This window comes from Arachis stenosperma, chromosome 2, assembly GCF_014773155.1.
Source record: "Arachis stenosperma cultivar V10309 chromosome 2, arast.V10309.gnm1.PFL2, whole genome shotgun sequence".
In the NCBI taxonomy this organism is placed as follows: Eukaryota; Viridiplantae; Streptophyta; class Magnoliopsida; order Fabales; family Fabaceae; genus Arachis; species Arachis stenosperma.
In genome coordinates this window covers 121,076,151-121,098,972 of record NC_080378.1, presented here as the reverse complement: position 1 = coordinate 121,098,972, position 22,822 = coordinate 121,076,151, and the positions used below count along the sequence as shown (strand labels likewise).

Sequence of the window (22,822 nt, the reverse complement as noted above, 5' to 3'; positions counted from 1 at the left end):
CATATCATTCTTTGTTTATCATAAAATTTTAAGTTGTTGATTTTCATTTACATTTTTTTCCATATCAGTGGATGAGTTTATATATCTATTTGTTCTTCTCTAGTGAAACCTATATTAGTTGAATATAGCCAACATATAGTTTCTTCTTTGGTCTCTCTTTTTCTTGTTATTTACTTTTTTTTAAATATTTATTTTATCTTTTTAAGATTATATCATTGGACTAAGTACTAATAATAACTTTAATTGAAAGGAAAAAAACACACACACACACATTAACCCTCACGTACATTTATTATTTGATTATTAGCATGCATGAATCCAAAAGCGTTGCACGCAAAATATTACATTTTATTATCTTGCTTTAAAAGTTACATAAATAAAATTAATATCCTATTTTTTGTGGCTATTATTGTATTACATACACATAATTTTGACTGTGATTAGTTATTACCCCAATGACAAACTTCGCCACACGAATTGGTTTCAATGACAGATAGCAACTTGAATTTTAGAATTATAATATCCAGAAATGATTTTGAATTTGTAATACTAAAAGTCTAAAATCTACGTTCAAGCCAGCAGATTTTGAATTATGTTGGTAATTAATTAATTGTGTCACTCGTTATAAAGTATAAACACAAATAATATGACCCATAATTGCCGTTATAGTCCTCACAATAATATTGTTAAAAACTGAAGAGTATGAAGTATAATTTATTCATATGAATATATGATGCATGAAATTAAATAATACCTGTACGACGATAAGGCTAACCATAAAATTAAATAATACAGTTGGGAAAAAAAAAAAAAGAATACGTGATGAACATTGATACGTACGGTGGTTAATAATAAAGAACTTACCTTAACTTTCTATAAAATATGATTGAGTAGTCTGTCTATTTATCACGATGGCTACAACAATAAAATATAAAATTCTATAATTTTTTTTCCGAAGAAAAAAAATCATATATATTATATGTCCTCGTGCTCTTCTAAACAAATGTGACAAGTCTTAACTATGCTACACGCACCTTCTTATCTGAATAATATTATTAACAATATTAATTATGTGACGACGATGATGCATGCAATGTGCAAAAGACTTTACACGTTTAATATTTTTGAAGTGATCATCAACAAGCTAAGTTAGTGGTGGGCGCAATTTAAAATTAAAAGGGAAACAATATAGTGATGAAACCGCTAGAAATAGCAGCTCTCTTATTAGAGGTAAACGTGGATCGGATCGGATATAATTAAAATCTCGATTTAATTTACACTAAAATTATTGGATCAGATCAGATCTAATATCCACAATTTTAAAATTTGGATTCGATTCACACATTTATCGAATCTCGAATATATCCGCAAAATATATAAGTAATTTAAAAATCTTATTTTTATTTTAAAAATATTAATAAAATACTAATTTTCTACTCTTTTAAACATTTTACTCTTAAAATATTATTAAATATATTTTTTTAAATAATAAAATAAAATAATACAACATATATGATAATTATTAGTTAAAATAAAACATAAAAGAATATTTACTTATTTATTTATTTATTTTTGCGAATTCGTAAATATACAAATATGTACATGAAATTCGTAATCTGATCCGATAACGTTTGCGGATCGAATCCGACCCAATCCGATAGTTTTGCGGATCGAATCGAGATCCGCAATTTTCAGACTGGATTTAAATAAATATCGCGGATATGCGAATCGGATTCGATACTTGAACACCTTATCTCTAATGATATTTTACAAAACTAAAATGCTTTGTTTCTAGCTAAACGGCCCAAACCCGCTAGTATTAATTACTGAAATTATGACTTTGGCCAGCTTAATTAAATAATGTATACTTTTCCTATTGTTTTTAATTAATTATTAGTCACCTAATTTGGTTAGGCCATATATGAATCCACAAAGTTTTGTGACGCAACCTAAAAAGCCGCAAATTTAAATTATGTTTTGGTAATTTGCATATGAACTAATACCGACTCACACTTCATATATCATTGGATAAGATATAAAATTTAATTGAATTAAAATTCATATTAATCTAATAATCTAATTAAGGACAGAAAAGAGTGTAAATTAACACAATATATATCTCATACTCTATAAATAATTAAATATAGTGAATACTCTAATAAAAATTCTGTAATTATTTACATGTAAAATTTTTGTTTTTAATTATTATTGAATAATAAATTTTATGATTTGATTTTAGCATATTATAAAAATATTATTTTTATCTAAAAGCATTATTTTTTTATAATTATATTTTTAAAGTGTGACCAAATAAATATTTTTATGAGAAAATAATTTTTTATATTTTTATTATTGTAGATTCCTGTAAATATACTAACATAAATTGTCAAAGTGATAAGTATTTTGATTCTAGATTTTGAAATCGGATGTTTAAAATTGAAAAAAATTCCATAAGAAACTCTTAAACCTATGTTGATATGACTTGGATACCGATGGTACTAAGTGACATATAATATACTACAAATTTCCCAATTAATAAATAAATCATTAAGTAGATAATGTTAATTTTTTTTTTTTTTTACGAAAAAACGGTGGGAAGTGAGTTGGGTGGGCTCATCATTAAATCCAAATAGACAATAATAGAATAGGATTGTTCTAGGCCCTCATCTCTTTGAACAAAAGAACCTTCGGGTGATGACGTAAGACATGACGTGGTTCCCAACATCGCCAATAGCCTACAAGCAACAATCACCACCAAAGAGAAACCACACCAAATTGAAATTCAAATTGCTTTTTTAATCAATATTGAATAATCATAATGAGACTAAACACTTAGCTTCAAAAAAGGTGGTCTTCTTATTTGTATAATAATTTTATAGGAAGGTTTTTACATGTACCATAGTACTTTCTTATTATATTGATATTCCAATCTTTTTTAGCATTAAGATATATAATAAAATAATTAGAAGGCTAAGATTGAACAGATATATATTGAGTAGTTTTGCTTTTTTGGAGAGCACCATACAACAGAGACAAGTTGTTTCCTTAGCCCACAGAAAGAATGAGGAAATTACTATCTTGCACTTGTGTTGTGTTGTTTCCTTTTGATACACTCTTTACTTTTTTTTTCTTTTTCCTAACCAATTTTCATTGATCATTTTATGTCTCTGTTAGTTTTTTTTCCTCCTTTTCGTTTCTTTAAAACAAATGACTTCCTTTGTCACGATGTACTTTATTTATCTATTTATTTTACAGGGATATTATTATTATTATATAAGATAATACTATTTTGTAATTTAGTTTGTTTCTCTCGTATATAGTACTTACTTAATTCAATTTTCTCTATTATATTAAATACATGTTATTTTATTAAATGCATATTATTTTTTAAAATTTTAAATATGAATTGTTTTAAATATTAATCTATTTTTATTAAGTTATTTAAAAAAGAGAAAAAATAAAAAAAATGAAGAAAAGGATAAAATGACCATTTTAATATTAGTAAAAATAAATTTAATTGCTCAAGTAAGTATTATTATAATAATATTAGTAAAAATTTGTACAAGAACAATATTACTTATATTTTAATTTTATCAACTAAACTCATTTTAAAGTATAAGTATTAAATTTATTGTGCTAAATTTTTAAGGATAATATAGAATTTCACAATAAATTAATTTTATCTGATATTTGTTAATTAAAGAAATAATTTATTAAAATATTTTTAATTAATTAATTAATGATAAGCCTTAGAAAAAAAAACTAATCTCATCATTCTTGTTAATTAAATTATGATATAAGATAGTGGTATGGATAGTTTTATGGGTAAGACTTGGCAAGAAATAACTTAAAAATTAACAATAAATAAGTAATAAGAGATTGATAGAAAAAATAAATAATAAATTTTGTGCATCATTAATATTATTGGTAATCTGAAAAAATTAATATTGTTACGTGGGTAATCTGAAATAGGTGGATTGGGCTTGAAATATTAGCCCAAACGTCAATGAAAGGTGGTCTCCAATTTGGTTCACGTCTGGGAGCCGCCGTATGAGTTGTATGTGTGAAAGAATGGGGGGTGGTACCTGCAAAGACACTCCGATGCTTAAGTTAGCAAGGGGGTAAGCAGGTTTAGAGAGTATTGGAACTTAGAGATACCTGAGGGGTGTCAGTGTATTTATAATGGTGATCCAATAACTACCGTTGGAGTAGTTCCACTTTTGGAGGTGGATAACCGTCCCTTTATCTTATGGTAGTTAGGATATGGCTCTTGGAAGTAGATTGAGAGATTTCAGAGATAATTACTTATTTGAATAAGTGTTATCTGACAGCTATCCGCCCGACTTCTTTGAGAAGGAGTCTGTGTCGAATCAGAAGAGGTCGGTGGGTGGCGAAGGTCATTCTTTGGAGTGGGCCTTTTAGCATGTGTTTGGACCTGGGTCATAGTGTTGGGTCAGGATATGAAAAAATATTAAATCTATTTTTGTTAAATTATATTAACTAATTGCTTACACTTATAAGTTAAAAGTTAAAGATATCTACTTATACTATTTATAATTGATTAAATAAAAAATTTTAGAATCATAATTGTGCTAAATTAATATTATTTTGTTTAAGTCTTTTCTCCTATTTGTTTTATGATAAAATTTAGTTTAACATTTTAAAAAACAATGATAATTCTTATCAAAGAAATAAATGAGCATATATGAACTTTTTTGTTGTGATTTTTTAGAATCTATTTAGAATAATCATCTTTTAATTTAGATTTTAATAAATATTATTATTAATATTTTTTTTCATACCGTATGATAATTAAGAAAAGTAAACGAAACAAAAAAGATTTTAATATTAGTAAATTAAAGATGGACGAAAAAAATATTGAATAGAAAAAATATGTCAACTTCACTATTAAGATGCATGTGCAATATTTTTTACTTATATTATGTGTTAATTTTTTAAGATAATAATATTTAGTTTCACTTTTAATATATAATAAATAATATTTAGTTTCACCTTTAATATATTATAAATAAGTAGATAAACAAATGCAAAGAAACAGAAAATTTAAAAAGAATAAGAAAAAAAAAACATTTTTAATTATAGAGATATATTTAATATTTATCACCAGGTTTTTTCTTTTATTTTTCTTTGTTTTTTTAAATAAAATAATATAGTAAAAGACAAATTTCAATCATATATTATAAAAATATTTTTAAAGCAAAATATTCATGCTGTATTTAAATACTATTATATAAGAAAAAACTAAAAAAATCATTATATGTAAGGCAAGTGAGATTGTTTTTTTAGTTTATCTATACTTATTAAAGAGAAATAATATTAACATTAAATACATTGAATAACCTAAAGAAAAAAATAAAATAATACTATACATCCAAATATTTTTATTAATCAAGTATAACCAAGTTAGTTTAACGTAACAAAAATCAGTTATAGCTAATATATTCCAATTCTTATAATTTAATTTGGTTAGACTTGATTCATAAAAAGATTTAGATGTGTAGTATTACTCAAAAAAGTATTTATTTGGATTAATTTTTTTTAGTGAAAAAACACTTTTTAAAATAATAAAGTATTTTTATTAAATTTTAAACATATTTAGATGCATTTAAAACAAAAATTTTTACTAAAAAATTAAATTATTTGATTTTTTAAAAAATCAATAATACTTTGATTTTAAAAAAGTAGAAGTAAAATAAATTTTAATTATTTTTTTTACTAGACATATCATTTATCATAATTAATAATTACTATTTATACCTTTAAAAATAAAAAATAAATTATTCAAATTGAATAATTTTATTTGAGCAATGAAAAAATAAATTGTAACAACATAATATTATCATATTTGCAAATATTAAATTTAATAATTTGTCATGTATTATGTACAAGATAAGATTAAAGTTTATGATTTTAATTTTTTTTTTCAATTAAAATCAATGTGCCAATTTTATAAATCATAACTTCTTAAATTAAGAAAAAATATATAAAATAGATACATAATTATTTAATCAATATAAAATAACATGATATATATAATTTTTAGAATATAAAAAAATGTTATTTCTTTTAATAAATTTGTTATATTTATAAGTTTATCTCACATTATTAGTAATAATTTTATTTTTAAGTATTTTCTAAACAAAATTCTCTTTCTTTTATGAGACTTCACAAATAATATAATTTATAATAAATAAAGAAATAAAATTTTTGTACATTGTTTTACTGTGCAGCGTTTTTTCAAGTCATGTATGTTATCTTTTGTTTTTTTTTTATGATTGAAGGGTTATTTTTGTCTTTTTATGAATAGCTACAAGACAAAATCAACTTGGAACCTAATGGTACATGAAACATTGAAATTCTAATAAAGTAAATGGAACACCTGAATATTTTCCAATTCTATATATATAACACAATCCTATTTGTAATTAATAGTAATGTGTATCAATAGGGTGATTAATTGTTATACTTATTATTTTTTTATATTAACGGTTCAAAATTTAAAAAGATAACTTACTAATTAGATTAATTATTTTTAAATAAGATTAAACATTTTAAAACCAACTAATTTATTTATTACTTTTAATAATAAAACATTTTTAATAAATGTTACCATTTTTATTGTTTCCGAATATGTTAGCATTCACCTATATATAAAATTATATATATATATATATAAGTAATTTCATATATCCGAAGTTTACTTGGTATTATAAACACAATTAGATATTAAGTATAAGTTTTTTGAACGAATATGCTAGAGTAATATGGTAAAATGTTTAAAATAACAGCTATTAAGTATATATGTTGCCATCAAATTAATAATGACTAAATAGTTAAATTTGTCTCTGAAAGATAGTTCGGTTTTTAAATTGGTTTTTAAATTTTTTTTAATTAAATTCGTTTTTTAAAGATTTTAAATTAATCGTGTTAGTTCTTCTATCATTTTCTTTATCGACGTCAAAATTTGTTGATGTAACATGTTAAGTGATACTACAATACATATAAAAGTCTTAATTGACTATTAATATGTTAAATTTATAAAACTAGATCAAATCAAAATTTAATTGAAGAAAAAACTTGAGGCATTGAAATATTTTAAATTGAGATTTATTTGATCTAATTTCGTAATTTATTATGTCAACTGCCAATTAAAACTATTAGGCGTGTATTATGTATGTGTCATTTAATATGTTGCATCGACAAATTTTTACGTCTTTAGCAACGAAAGTGATAGATTGACTAACATAACTAACTTAAAATTTTTGAAGGATGAATTTAATTAAAAAAAAATTTAAAAATTAATTTAAAAGATGAGTGATCTTTCAAAAATTAATTTAATTATTTACTCAACTAATAATTATGGTGGTGGTTGACGGGTTTAATTTATGCTTCGTGGGACCAAAAATAAACTAAATGTAAATAAATTTGTCATTTCATTTCAAGTTTAAAACGTGAAAGATTTTCGTATAGTATAGAAATTTTGGAACTAACAAAACTTGGTATATATTATGGTTAATTAGTGATATGAATGAAGCTTCTAGCTAATTACGTTACGGATCCAAGAGCAAGAATGTTGTGTAACACATACACAAAGTGTGGCTAATTATTTATGTATAGAAAAATCTCCCAAGCTTTTTCACAAGTGTCAAAATTTTGCTATGAATCTATCATGATGGCTGCAAATAGAAGTAAAAGGCTTCCTCTTAATGTTATTAAATTTTGAGATATTTTTTAGAAGGGTTATAATAAGTTCAAAGATGTCACGTAAGTGCACATGTATTTGATTGACATTTATGATGAACAATCAATCAACAACAACAACTTGTAATGCAAAGAGTTTCACTCATGGTGGAAAATCAAAGGATTTTAAATTGATATGGTTGAAAAAAGTAATAACACTAGTTTGGTTCTTTTTAATTTAACCGTTCTTTTTAATTAGTTTATTGATTCATGTTGTCATTATGCCTCTACATAATCAATGATCATCAACATATTATTGAAATTATGGGCTGAAAAGTTTCAAGTTGTAATGATAAAAGATACTAATCTCTAAGTTAATCAATTGCAAAGTTTGATCACATTAATTACCTTTTTGATTCACTTGGTTCCCACCACACAAATGAATTGATTTAAAGAAAAATAAAGTTTGCGATATTGTTTGTAGCATACACTTTTCTATTTGATTTTTTTAATTACTTATAAAGGAAGGTTAAAATTAATTGATAAGATTTGCTTTTTTAATGCACTACACCAAATTATACATATAGTTATTATATATATATGTATGTATGTATGTATGTATGTATGTATGTATGTATGTATGTATGTATTTTGTGATCCTTAATTAAGTACTTCCATTAAATAATGTTATAATATTTATAGAAAAAATTTTACTTTTTTTTAAGAGATATTAAAATGACATTTTTTTTCTTTTATTTGTAAAATGTACATTCTCCTCCCATATCACTTTTAAAAAAATTTTCTCTTTAATTCATTTTAAATTTTGTGTTAACTAATATTAATTTTATCTATTTAAAAAAAATTATTTTTTTGTCATTAAATTTTGCTTACCAAAATACTCTTTAAAAAATTATTTTTTATTGATTAAATTATATTTTTATCAAAATATTTTTTTAAAAAAATTAATAATTAAATTATTTTTTAAGAAATCTTTAATAATTTTTTAATTATTAAATTGTGATTTTATTAAAATTTTTGTTAGTAATTATTTTTATATTTTACTATTAATTTTTCGATATCAATATATTATTTTAATGTTAAATAAAAAAATCTTAATAAGGTTATTTTTTATATCAATATGACAATATATATTAATTGTTATACATATTAACAGTGCTAAGATTTGTTTATTTAATTTTCAAATAATATATATTGATATCAAAAAAGTAATAATAAAATATAAAAATAATTGTTAATAAAAATTTTGATAAAATCACAATTTAATAATTAAAAAATTATTGAAGAATTTCTTAAAAAAATAATTTAATTATTAAATTTTTTAATAATATTTTGATAAAAAAAATAATTTAATCAATAAAAAAATAATTTATTAAAGAATATTTTGATAAACAAGATTTAATGACAAAAGAATAAAATTTTTATTAAAGAGTATTTTTGTAAAAAATAATTTTTTTTAAAAAATGAATAAAGTTAACATTAGTTAACACAAAAAATTTAAAATAAATTAAAAAAAATTTAAAAATTATAAAAAAATTATACATTTTATAAATAAAAAAAATATTATTTTAATATTTATCAAGAGAAAGGAGTATAATTTTTTCATACTTATATATGTAATCTTTTAATCGTTTGAATTTAATATTACAATTTATATCTCTCATTTTTTTTCTTATTTTCTATTTTTCCTTTCAAAATCCTAATAGTTGTTCGAGATGAGAAGAGAGAAGAGATGGAAAGATAACACCGCAGCAAAAAATAATAAAAAAAATTCAATAAATATTACAAATTAGCGACGGTTTCCAAAAGCATTACAAATTATTTAGCGATAGTTTTACTAATAATTGTATAAAATCGCAGGTTCAAATTTACAACAGTTTCATAATTGTTGTGAAAAACTTTGGTAATGGATAAAATTATCTTTAAATAATAAATAAATTGTCATAAAAAATATTGTTTTGTTGTAGTATATATAGTTTCTACTTTTTACACTAAATAATATAATTATTTAATTTTAAAAGATCATATAAACTTTAAAACATAATTGAGAAATTTAAATATATTCTGTCACCTAAAATTATAATTTATCTCTTTTCATTTACTCCTTCTGATACTTTGTATTTAGTTGCAATAATGCAGCTAAAATAATAATCAGTATATATTTAATTTTATTTTAGTGTCAATAGTTTAAAATTCACACCTTTAAGGCTTAATATATATCTTGATATTTTAGAAAATTTTTGGTAATGCCAAGGATAGAAGAATATTATGAAACAGTAAGTTAGGCTTCAAACAATGAAATATTTATATGAAACATATAAGAATTATTATTATTAAGGGTCATTATCATTTCACGTAATGGCTCCTTCTTATTTTCCAACTAAATAAATGGACCTAAAAGCATTGATCATGCGTATAATGACGTAATGAAATGTCTATTTCCCTATCCTTGAAATGATTGGTTGATGCATTATCGCAACCTAAAATCATTGGTTTGCTCTTTTGTCTTCCTCTAAAAATTGAAAGCTCTACGTAATTAGATGGAACTATTATGCCAGCGTACTCTTATCTACTCGACTTATTTATGTGGGTGCACGTATATATACTTTAATAGTAGTTATTTTTTAAATAAGATTATTTATTTAAAAACTTTAAAGTAAAAGGTATTTCAAAGTTCAACTTAACCGGCAAAAATATACAATGATTATAACATAGTACCATAATGTGACGTTAAAAAAAATTTGATTTGTAGTTTTTGCTCTTAATAGCAATGGAATAAGCTAAGCGAAGGAAATTGAGAATTGAGAGAAGAGAAAGAGAGAGAAATTAATGAATATTTAGTGATTGAATTGAATAAAAATTCGTAACAATATAAAGAATGTTGTACATTATTTATATTTACAAAAAGAACGAAAACAATTAAGTAACTAAATTTCTTTAATAAAATTTTACTACACCATTAATACTAATCAACGTGTCTAATTGTATAATTTTGACAGAATTTATCTATATTTTATTTTAATTTATCAGCATCAATATTTATTTCTTTCTCATTATTTATATTTACAATAAGAACAAAAATAATTAAATAATCAAATTTCTCTAACAAAATTTTACACTACTAATACTAACCAATGTGTCTAATTGTATAATTTTAACAGAATTCATCTATATTTTATTTTAATTTATTAGTATCAATATTGATTTCATTCCCCTGCAAGCTAAAAGTACTTGATATATGTAGATCAAGTAATTACAGTTTGGACAAAAGATAAATAAAAGGTTTTGGGACTAGAAATTAAGTAAAAATATTAGTAGATGTGAGGGTTTGAAATTGATCATCAAAAATTACAGTTGATGCAGTAGGTAAAACAGATTTAAAATAGTATAAAATCATGAAAAATAAGAAAAGAATCCATACACTAATTCTTTGGTAAAAATGTTGGATTATCAATGACAATTTCAATAGACAAAAATTGTTTAAAAAGTAGAATCAATTCATAAAATTTAGTGTTTTGAAAGAAAAAGATTTTCTTAATTTTTAAATCCAGGAGTATACTCTATTTGATTTTAGATTTATAGTCTAAGAAAACACACTTTTTAGACCTTGAATTTAATTTCTGTCTTCCACTAGTAAGTGTGTATGTAAAGGTTAAACAGCTAAACACCTTTAAATACATTAAATCTGATTTAGAACTAAACAATGCTTCATAAGGAGTTTGATTTTTGAGAGCACTAAGTAATCTATTCATGATGTGTACTGAATATTGCACTGCATATTGTCATAAATATTTGGGTACATTTGAGTGAAAAAGAAATGCTCGTACTATAGTCAATATGTGTTGATATTTTTTTTTCACAACACTATTTTATTGTGGAGTCTCAACAGTCAACACGAGGTTTCATGAACGATTCCTTTTGAAAGGTAATAAGAATCAATTTTAAATTTAAAGTCATTGTCACTTCGAATTCATTTAACATTTTTACCGAATTGAGTTTGAACTAATTGAATAAAATCCTGAATCAATTTTCTAATTTTTTATTTTAATTTCATGTTGTATGTCCATGTGATGAATCTAGTTTCATCCTCTACAATGATCAAAAAATATTTGTGTTCAGATATAAAAATGATTGAAAGTAATATCTATATATCTATATACAACAAATCAAATATATTTTTTGACTTTGTATTATTAATAGCAAATGAAAAACTTTTTTTGTCTTGCATAATGGCAAAAATAATAGACATGAGAAGAATTAATGCATTTTATGAATAAAAATGATTATTTTAATGTAATATCCTAATATGAGACAAATGGCATAATCTGGCATATCAAGGAAATCTTAAATCCTAATTTTGCTATAAATTGAGTGAGGTAAAGAAAGCTCTAACAGAAGGACAGAACGATTGTTGAGGTGTTGTTTCAATCACATAGAAATCATCAATGACTTTAGCTTGCTTAATCATACTCAAAGATAGAAGCTCATGTATCTCACAAAAGAATTAGTGAATCTGGCTTCACAATGTAATGATTTTATAAGTTTTAAAACAGAAATTAAATTATATTTGAAGTAAGGTATGAAAAGAACGTTGATAAGGATTAAATTTGTTGTCAACTACACAGCTCCACCAATGTTTGTAGTTGTTTTCAACCCATTAAGCATATTTACTAAAACTGGTTTAATATGCATGAAAGTTTAAAAAAAAATAGACGAAGTAAGCATGATCGGTGGCACTACTATCAATAATTCAAGAGTTTACAGAAAAACATGATACACTAAGAATGCGTATACCTTTTGGTTAAGATAGCAGAAAATATGATGTGGTTGATATTACTTAAAGTTATGATGGATGATTGTTACAATAAATCCATTAAGGTATTTTTTTGGTCTTGAGTTAGAGTAAGCTGAACTTCATTATTCCTTTTCTCATGACCAAAATCATCCATATCAACACCTGAATCTTCAATTTCACCTTCAATATTAATATGATTAGCTGTTTTCTATTTTCAGTGTGCTGAAAATTTATTTTTCTTGTAGTAATTGTCAATTAAATATCCAATTCGGTTACAATAGGTATATTGCTTAGATGTATAACCTTTGCCAAAGATTTCCTGCGAGTTACTTTCTTTACCTGCGGTAGAATTTGACTTTTCTTTCTCTTTTTCTTTGAAAAAAATAGATTGAGTTCTTCCTGAAAATTGCTACACATCAAGATATGCTACAATTTTATTGTCCAACAGATCAGTAGATAGTTGTCGTTCCTGCTGCGTTAGTATAGCTAAAACAGTATCTATATTTAGAAGAGGTCTCAACAGCATGATCTGAGACTTCACACCAGTATACTACATACTCGTTTAATCGTCTCAAAAATTTCATAACATATTCCTCTGAAGCATATTCTTTAACAACTTTCAATTCACAGTATAATTCTCTGAGCAAGATATACAGCTATAAATGACTCTAAGACTTTTAAATTCTTTTCAAATTGACTTTAATTGTGCAAAATAGGAACTAATAGAGAGATCACCTTGTTTATCAGCATAGAATTCTTCTTTCAAAGCAGCAATTCTAAAAATATCACCACGAGAGTATTGATTCTTTAAGTCCTTCCATAGATTCGCAGTTGATGAAGTGATCTACATGATACTCTTTGCAAATTCTAGACTAAAAGACAGATTGATCCAGAAAATGAAAAAATTGTTGCATCGATCCCATACTTCATACTTTAGTTCATGCTCCACTGGTTTGATTATTGATCTATCAAAAAATTTTATTTTGTTCTTAGATTTGAAAGCTTTTCACATATCATGAGACCACTGATAATAATTATAAGATGTGAGTTGGAGAGGAATGAATGTTGTTCCTGAACTTTCTGCTGGATTTAAGAAATAAATACTCAAAGGAAGCATCGCTGAAGGTGACTTGTTAAATTGTGCTTGAAATTGAGAGAATTGTTTCATGAACGTCGTAAACATTTCAAAATCCGCAGCAGCTTCAGATCCATCATTTGGATTCGAGTTTTTGTCGTTATTATTTTTTATGGATTCAACAAATTCTGATACCATGTAAAATGGTACCAGAATGTGATGCTAAAGAAAATTGAATTGCAGTTTTTGTTTTAAATAGTAGCGGAAGAAGAGAAAGAAATTGAGAATTGAGAAGTAAAGGAGAGAGAGATTGATAAATATTTAGTGATTGAATTAAATGAACAATCATAATAATATAAGAAATGTTGTATACTATTTATTATAGTTACAAAAAGAAAGGAAAAAAATAATCGAATCCCTTTAACATAATTTCACTACTCTTCCTTTAACAAAATTTTACTACACCACTAATGCTAACTAATGTATCTAACTGTACAATTCTAACAAAATTTATCTGCATTTTATTTTAGGGCAATTTATGTAGTTAAAATATTTAGAAAAAAAGCTTATTAGATTATAATTTTTTAAAATACCACATGCAACTTTTTTATTTATATATAAACTGCGACACCCTGACGCTGATTAGTTTTGCACGTAAACCGCTCTACTCTGTCGCGGTTTACGTTGCAAGCACGTAAACTACTACACCCACCCTGTAGTGGTGCTACACCCGGTAGCGATTTATGAAGAATTAGCTTTATGGAGGATTAGCTTTATGTTTTTATATCATTGTTATTCCATCTATCTTGGTGCTGTTGTTCCATCTTACTTGGTGCTTTTACTTGGAACTTTTTCTTTTAATAATGGTCTCAATCTTCTATTCATTTTATTTATATCAGATATACGAAATTTTTTTTATTGTTTTTAATATTTTTTTCATATTTTAATTTTTATGTTTTTTGTTTATATAATATATGCCGTTGGTTTTATAGAAATTTTATTCTTTTTTATTTGTATGAGTTTTTTTTTTATTCTTTGATGTACTCTATTTTCGTTTTGTATAAAAAAAAATTTTTTATTCAGTTTTGTAAAATTTGTAATTATAATTATTATATAATATATTTATTATCAAAATTTTGCATAATATGAATTATGATCCTATCAAAAAAGGATAAAATAATTGAAAAACTAATTATAAATAACAATAAAATCATAAACAATAAAAATTTATAGTTTAAAATAATACTAAATTAATGAATACTGATGATACTAAAAAAATTATAAAATATTTTTTTTTTGTTTGACATTATAAAATTTAAGAAAATTTTTAAATATTTTAGTATACGGATGTTTTAGTGATTTTTAATCGTTGATTTTTTTTTTTCGAATTGTGCATAGACTTTGTTTTTATTCGGAAACAATAAAAATCAACTCTAAATTCTTTTATTATAAAATATAGATAGATATACATGATAATCATAACATATTTAATAATAGATAAACCTAATTCTTATTTTGAATTATTCTATCAATTTTCTTATATTATTCTTATTTTGAACTAATCCATATTAAATTATTTAGAGGTTTAATCGTCGTCCTATATGAATAATTAAAATGCAATATATAAAAAAACAAGAAAAGCCCATGCTGGCTATGTAGTTTTTGGCCCTTCTGCTAGGAAAGCTCTATTATTATCATTATCGTTACTTTTTTATTTTTTTATATTCAACTATTATATATAAATGCATATAACTATAAGTTATTACCCAAACCAAACTGCACACTCAAATAGTCAACGAGAAAAATATGCTTTCCCTCTTAACATCCAATTAAGTAGTGACCTAAGTAAAAGGAAACAAGAAAAGAATCCTTTCACCAAAATTAATAACAATAACCTATATACTAGATATGATTCATTTAAATATTTAATAATATAGCAATATAGTAATATATATGAAGGCGTGCATGCTGACGATCGTTTCATATTTCATCTGCATGCCCCGTCGTATGTGACAATTAAGATAGATTATTATAAAAAAATTTATTTATTTTAAAATTCTCCTTTTCTTTTGGGATATGTAAGGGGCTAAATGTATGGCTATTAATATTGGGGAGTGATTTCGATAAAAATGTCTAAAATATTTTAAAAAAAAATATTTTTTAATAATTAAAATTTAATATATATAATTAATTAAATTGTATTATTTTTATTAAAATTAGGTTAAACAAATTAATTTAATAAAAAAATTGTGAATCAAATTTTGAATCGATCTAAATTAATATTATCTTTTATAAAAAATGACTACAATATTCTTATTATAGAAAATGATTAAAATACTCTTATTATATATATTAATTTTGAGAATTCTAAATTCTAGTTCTTTTCTTCTCTATCGTCATAGAGTTAGAATTTAGAGTTTTCAATATATATATAATAAGGGTATTTTAGTTAATTTTTTTAATAAAAATATTGTAGTCATTTTTTATAATATATATGTTTATATTAGTTCAAAATTTAATTTATGAAATTTTTGGTTAAACTGATTTATCCGGTCTAATTTTAATAAAAATAACACAGTTTAATTAATTATATGTATTAAATTTTAATTTTCAAAAAAAAATATTTTTTAAAAAAAGACATTTTTAACATCTTTATCTAAATGACTCCTACCGATGTTGGCGATATTCTTTCATAGAACCGTCTTTTTATGAAAATAATAGAATAATAATTTTTGGAAATTTGTTTTATTGTGTTTTGAGAATGTAAAATGAAATAAATAAATAAATTTGTGATAATTTTATATATATATAGAACCAACTACATATCAAACCAAAATTAAAAATAATAAAACTATAATCACTAGGCAAATTAAAGTCTCATGTAATTAGACTTGTTTATAATTTGTCTTTTGGAGGAGGAAAAGGGGCAGGGTATACTTTTGTCTCATCATCACATTATTTTCCTTTATTTCTCATCATGCCTTTCTACTAAGAAGATGATATATTAAAAAGCACCAAGAAACTAAAGGAATATTGTGTGTGTGCATTTGAGTGGGTGCATGAAACTATTATTCTACTATTTACTACTTTTTGTGTACATCAATATCTTTTAGTAATGTAACATTATTAAATCTTTATTTAGATATCGATGTAGATTGCTTTTTATAGCAATTACCTAAAAGAATAAGAAATTAAATTTTAATTAGTATTATCTAATTTTAGAATAATTTAAGTTAATAATTTAAGATTTAGAGTTAAGAGTTTATGATATAAGGTTTAAATTTAAAATAAATAAAATAATTTTAAAAATATTGATTGAAAAAAAATAATTACTTAATATTACTCAAAAAAAATTTTAACTGTTCTCTTGAATTTTCGATATTACATATATATCTTAATTAGCACGTTTATAAAATAATATATAATAATAGTAGTGTACATTGGCATCAATTTTTTACTCTATCTGTATTTTAATGAAATGAAAGGCTATATAGTACTATAGAAATCCATATTCTAAATTATGACTACCAACTTAACTAAATTGATCTTACTAATAATATGAGATCCTTAACCAAATTGTATGGATGAAAAGAAAAGAAAAAAAAAGTGAATGATATGGTCCTACAAATTAAAATTGGACCTTTCATAAATAAAGTTTTGGATTTATGAGAGTGGTTAGTGTAGATATGAATAATAGAAAGATGGTGTTATCGGTTCTAAGGCAAATGCTCCATTATTATTTAAAAAGGACCACAAAATGAATGATAATGAAGGTGGGTGTATATATATATATATATATATATATATATATATATATATATATATATATATATATATATATATATATATATATATGCATACGTATTGGGAATTTATAATTAATATTAGTTATATTTTATTATATAATTAATTGTTATTCTTATTTTTTGAAGATTTAAAATTTAAATTTTAAAATTTAATATTTAAATTTAAAATAAAAGAATAATTTTAAGAAAATAAACTGATATTTGTTGAAAAATAATTATTTTTAAGTTAAATTTAGGATAGTAACATTGTTTTTTTTTAAATAATATATATCATCGTTATAAAAAATTTCTCCCCAACAACTATTTATAAATTTTCACATTAACAACATACAATAACTAATTTTCAAACTCAATGTTTTAAAAATCATCTAAATACATAAATATTATTATAATAAGCATATAAAATACTTTACACACTGTATCCAAATAAAATTTTTAAGGTGAAAACTCATATCCAGTCGACTTTATTTGAAGTTAATGATTGAGAGCTGTTAAATGATTTGACTGATTTAATTAAATTTTTATCTAACGGCTCTCAGCCATCAACTTCGTGTGAAGTTGACTGCACCTGGTTTCACCAACTCTTAAACTAAAATAGATAAAGTCACAAAAATCATCATCATCATTTAATTTCGACCGTGATGGTGCCATATAAAAAGAATCATTCAAATATTTATTAATAAATAAATAATGTGAAGCAATGGCCTCATGAAGCATGCATGAGAAGAGTTGCTAGCTAGCTGGTGGTGACTTCTTCCTCGATCAAGAAGTAACAAACAAATTAAAGCTGGACCTTCATTTGTCTCTTTTATTGTTCTTTGTTCATACATAAAATTGAAGGGATGGAGACCTTGAGTAGGAATATAGAAAAACAAACAAAAGTACAAATTTTTTAAAGAAAGATAGCAGGATGATAAGGCTCTAAATTAATTTGGCCTTTTTCAATATATGTGGGACTTGAATCAAACTAGACTACTCAAATTTTATCAAAAAAGATAATCATGATAACAAAATAAAAAAAAAATAGTTTTTTAAATTTATTATATTATATGCATTTAGACAATTATTTATGCACTATTGGTCCTGGCGCAATATAAATTTTCCAACTTTTTATAGCAAAAATGATAGGAGATGAACATGGAGTCATGGACCCCCTATACACTCCCATCAAGTTTCTTTTCACTACCCTCTCCCATCAAACTCTTTTAATTTCAATCACATTAATTATTATTCATTTCATTGGTTGCTACTTGCTTTAATTTGGAGTAAATGTCTGAGAGATGAATGTGTACGGCAATAATATTGCTTTAATGTATAGTAGCAAAATGTCATGATTCCTTTGTACTTCAGTTATCTAATTCATTATTCTCTTCTTGGTAAATTTTTTTCACTTTACTTACAACCCCAGCAAGTAGCAACACCCTATTTTTAATTATATATTTAATTTAATTTTCTGTTGGGAGGACGTTGTCAACACTCAACTCCAAGTGATGATGCATGTGAGTTAACAATCCCAAAAATAAATAAATAAATATAAAATTCTTTCTCAAATGAGACAAATAAATAAACAACCCTTTTCCCACATGGCCACAAACCAAAACCATGAACATAAGATCTGAAAATTTTATTCTATAAAGTACAACATATATAAAACTGGAATATATTTATATATGTATTCATGAAATTAATTATACAAAATATATATTACAAAGAATGAACCAAACTAAAAGCAACTCATTTTCTAGACAATAGGATTCTCCAATTCCAGCCGGCCATATAATAAGCTCTATATATCAAAATATTCTACCATATATTACACATATATAATTTCTCTATAAATATAAACTAACCAATTATTAATTAATAATATTGAACCTCCTCCCTCAATTTGTATATAGTCCAACTTATTTTATTTTTTTCCCCTTTTGATTATTTACAATTACATGTTGTGTATTAGGTGTGTAGTATAGTGTACTACACACACTGACAAAATTAATTAAGCAGCATGAAATCCATATCATCACATGAGGGAACAAGCATTAGGGTTCTCATCACTGAACATCTGAGGGTGAGGTTGGTTAGGGTTCATGTAGAATGGTAATGGACCTGGCTCAACATGATGATACCCTTGATTATGGTTCATCACATACCCTTGGGTCATGTATCCTTGTGGTGGCTCCATATAGTGGTACCCATGGTTTGCATACCCAGGGTGAACCTCCATAGCATAACTTGTTTGACCTTGATGAAAATTTTCATTATTATTGTGCCAATAAATTGGGGATGGCAACGGATACCCGTGGTATTCCATTTTGTTAACCTCACTCTTTGTTTCTGTCGTTGCTGTCGCTGTCGTCGCTGCTGCTTTTTCTTTTTTGTCACCGTCTCCTCCTCCTCTACTTTCTTTTTTATCTCCGCTGTCTTTTTTGTCGTCGGCGGCTTCTTTGCTCTCTTTCTTTTCACCGGCACCGGCATCTCCGCCGTCTTTTTCTTTTTTTTCCTCATCTTTCTTCGGTGCAACCACCTCCACGTTCCTCTTGAGCTTGTCGTTCAAATAGGGCACCAGTTCCTTCACATCCATGGTTCCCTTCACCGTCACCAAATCTTTACCTCCATCAATGCTCACCGAATCAACACCTGCACAAAACAATGTTTAACATCTTCGTTCATAATTAGCTTAAAGTGAAAACTCAGGTACAGTCGGCTTTACGTGAAGTTGATAACTCAGAGTCTATTAAATAATTTGACTAATTTGACTAAATTTTCATCTAACAGTTCTCCACTATTAACTTAATGTGAAGTTCACTACACCTGAATTTTTATTTTATCTTAATATTATTATGATAAAATAAAATTAAATCTCACTAGTTATTATTAATTAATTAATTGATCAGTCACAAAAAAAATTAATTAATTGATCCACTGAACCCGCCAGCCACAAATTATTTAATTAATTTATAATTTGATTGATTAAAAGGTTATTCAAAGGAATAAAATACTACTAGCTAGTACTAGTACTATTAGTTTAATTATTAATTAATCTTTATTTATTTATTTTTCTCTTGGTATCATCGTGAATTAGGTCAAGTCTCTCACCGTTGAACTTCTGGATGATTCTTCTAATTTTCGTAATGCAACCGTCACAGTGCAATCTGATCTTCAAAACCACCGTGCTCTGAATAATAATAATGATAAAAAATAAAAGTCGGTGAGCTAAATTAAGCTAATTAATTAAACTAAAACATTATTAATTAATTTAATTATTATTACTAAATACCTCTTTAGGTGGCTTCTTCTCATCGGATTTCTTTTCTCCCTCGGCCGGAGGAGCAGGAGGAGGAGGAGCGGCTTCCTTCTTGGGCGGCGGAGGAGTTAGTAGCTCAACCTTCTTCTTAGTTCTGACGATAAGCTTCTCTTGAAGCTTAACGGCGTCAACGTCGTTTCCGGTGACCGTTAACTTGTTAGCCGTTAAATCAGCCTTAACATCCTCCACACCTACACACACAATATATATAATTATTTTTTAAATTATATAAATCTAAATTAATTAATTAATTAATTAATTAATTAGTAATTACATACCATCAAAATGGCGAACGGTTCTTTTGATTTTCTTAATACATCCCTCGCAATGCAAGTCAAGCTTGTAAACGACAGGAGCGGGTGTGTCGTTTTTCTTTGGTTCTTCAGACGACGGCTTCTTCTCCTCCGTTTCATTCTTTGGCTGCTCCTTTTGCTTCTGCCACAACAAATTAAACCGCCACAAAAATCAGATACAAAACACAAAGGCCAAATATAATTAGATGCATGGAATAGAAATATAGAATAGAATAAGAATCAAAACAAACCTCTCCCATGATAGCTTAAGATAATAATAAGAAGAAGAATAAGAATGTTATATTTGTTTTAGTTTGGAGAATGGGAATTGAGGAAAAGGGTGAGAGTATTATATTTATAGATAAATAAAAAGAGGGAGTTATATTGGTTGGTGGGGTTAATATTGTGGGTTAGTTGGGTCAGATCTATCGGTGGATGGGTTTCATGTTATGTATGCATCATGCATACATGTATGTTAAATCATAATCATATGGATATGGATGATGACTATATTGTACTACTTTATACTATAGTGCTAGCAATAGTAGCTAGTACGAATAATAAAATATTGAATTTAATTTGAAACTATATATTATAATGTTAACTGGATGAATAGTGGCATGTGTGATTTTGTGTGCTGTGATGTGTTATGCCGCCGGTTAAGACTTTGCTTGTTATCTAGAAAATACGGCAACGGCATCATCGTATTGAAAGATTTTTAAGTGTACCGTCGTAGCGGTATATCAATAATTTTTAATTATTGATCTTAATTATATATATTATATATATTTTTTATAATTAAAATCAATAATTAAAAATTACTAAAACACCGGTATCACGGTACACTTAAAAATTTTTCTATGATATATTCATATATGAATATGACTTATCTTCTACTATAGTTATAGTGTTATACCCTACATATATGTATATACATAATCTCACTTTTTACCAAACCAAACGGCTCATTTACCTGACATTTTGTCAAAAAGTGATCAAGTTTAATTAATAATTAACCAAATAAACCAATTATTATATATATAATAACATAATGTGGATTCGGTTATGCTGTCTCTCACAATGATGTCACATTTTATATTAATTTTGAATAAAAATATTTTAGTTAATTTATTTTATTATCCACATGTTGTGATTTTATTGGACTGGTGGATGGTACATATTTGATTAATAATTTTTCTCCATCAACATTGAATTTCTGTAAAGGCTTTAATTGTTGCCTAACATTGCCTCACACTTTTCCATCTATTTTCTCACCCTCTTTCTCATCATTAATTATTTATTTTTCTGGAAAATTTACTCATCATCTTTCATGCATTTTTGAGCTTAATTCCGGTGCATATCACAAAGGCAATGCACCTACATACTTCTTTTGCACGTTCATTGAATGCTCACAGAATTTCCAGAGAATTTTAAGATGGTTGTTGAGACATTTTCCATCAATTGTTGTTTCTATTAATTTCACATTAATAATTTCAAGTTCAATCTTTATCATAGATGGAAGTAATTAATTACCATACACGCACTGGAAAGAGTTTGAAAGGTATTGAAAATACCGATATTTTAATTGTTTTAACCGTTGATTTAAATTATAAAAAATATATATAATATATATTAATTGAAATTAACGGTTAAAATAATTGAGATATCGATGTTCTCGATACATTTAAAATTTTTCTCGCGCATTGTGTGTCATGGTAGAGGCACATACCGTACCACATGAATTATTATATATTTCTTTTTATGTTATTTTATGCCAATTTTTTTAGAAGTAATATAAAAATTAATTTTACACTTTTTAATCATAAAATA

The 22,822-nt window shown here is 24.9% G+C and overlaps 1 protein-coding gene across 1 annotated transcript; it reads right to left on the bottom strand.

Annotated features, from left to right (window-relative positions):
• Nucleotides 1-19,043: 19,043 nt before the first annotated feature.
• Nucleotides 19,044-21,491, bottom strand: LOC130960904 (heavy metal-associated isoprenylated plant protein 6-like). The gene is made up of 5 exons (XM_057886422.1): nucleotides 21,244-21,491; nucleotides 20,978-21,134; nucleotides 20,673-20,890; nucleotides 20,492-20,570; nucleotides 19,044-20,032 (listed from the first exon to the last, which is right to left on the bottom strand). The coding sequence occupies exons 1-5, from the start codon at nucleotides 21,250-21,252 to the stop codon at nucleotides 19,416-19,418; spliced, it is 1,080 nt and encodes a 359-aa protein (XP_057742405.1). The 5' UTR covers nucleotides 21,253-21,491; the 3' UTR covers nucleotides 19,044-19,415.
• Nucleotides 21,492-22,822: the final 1,331 nt, after the last annotated feature.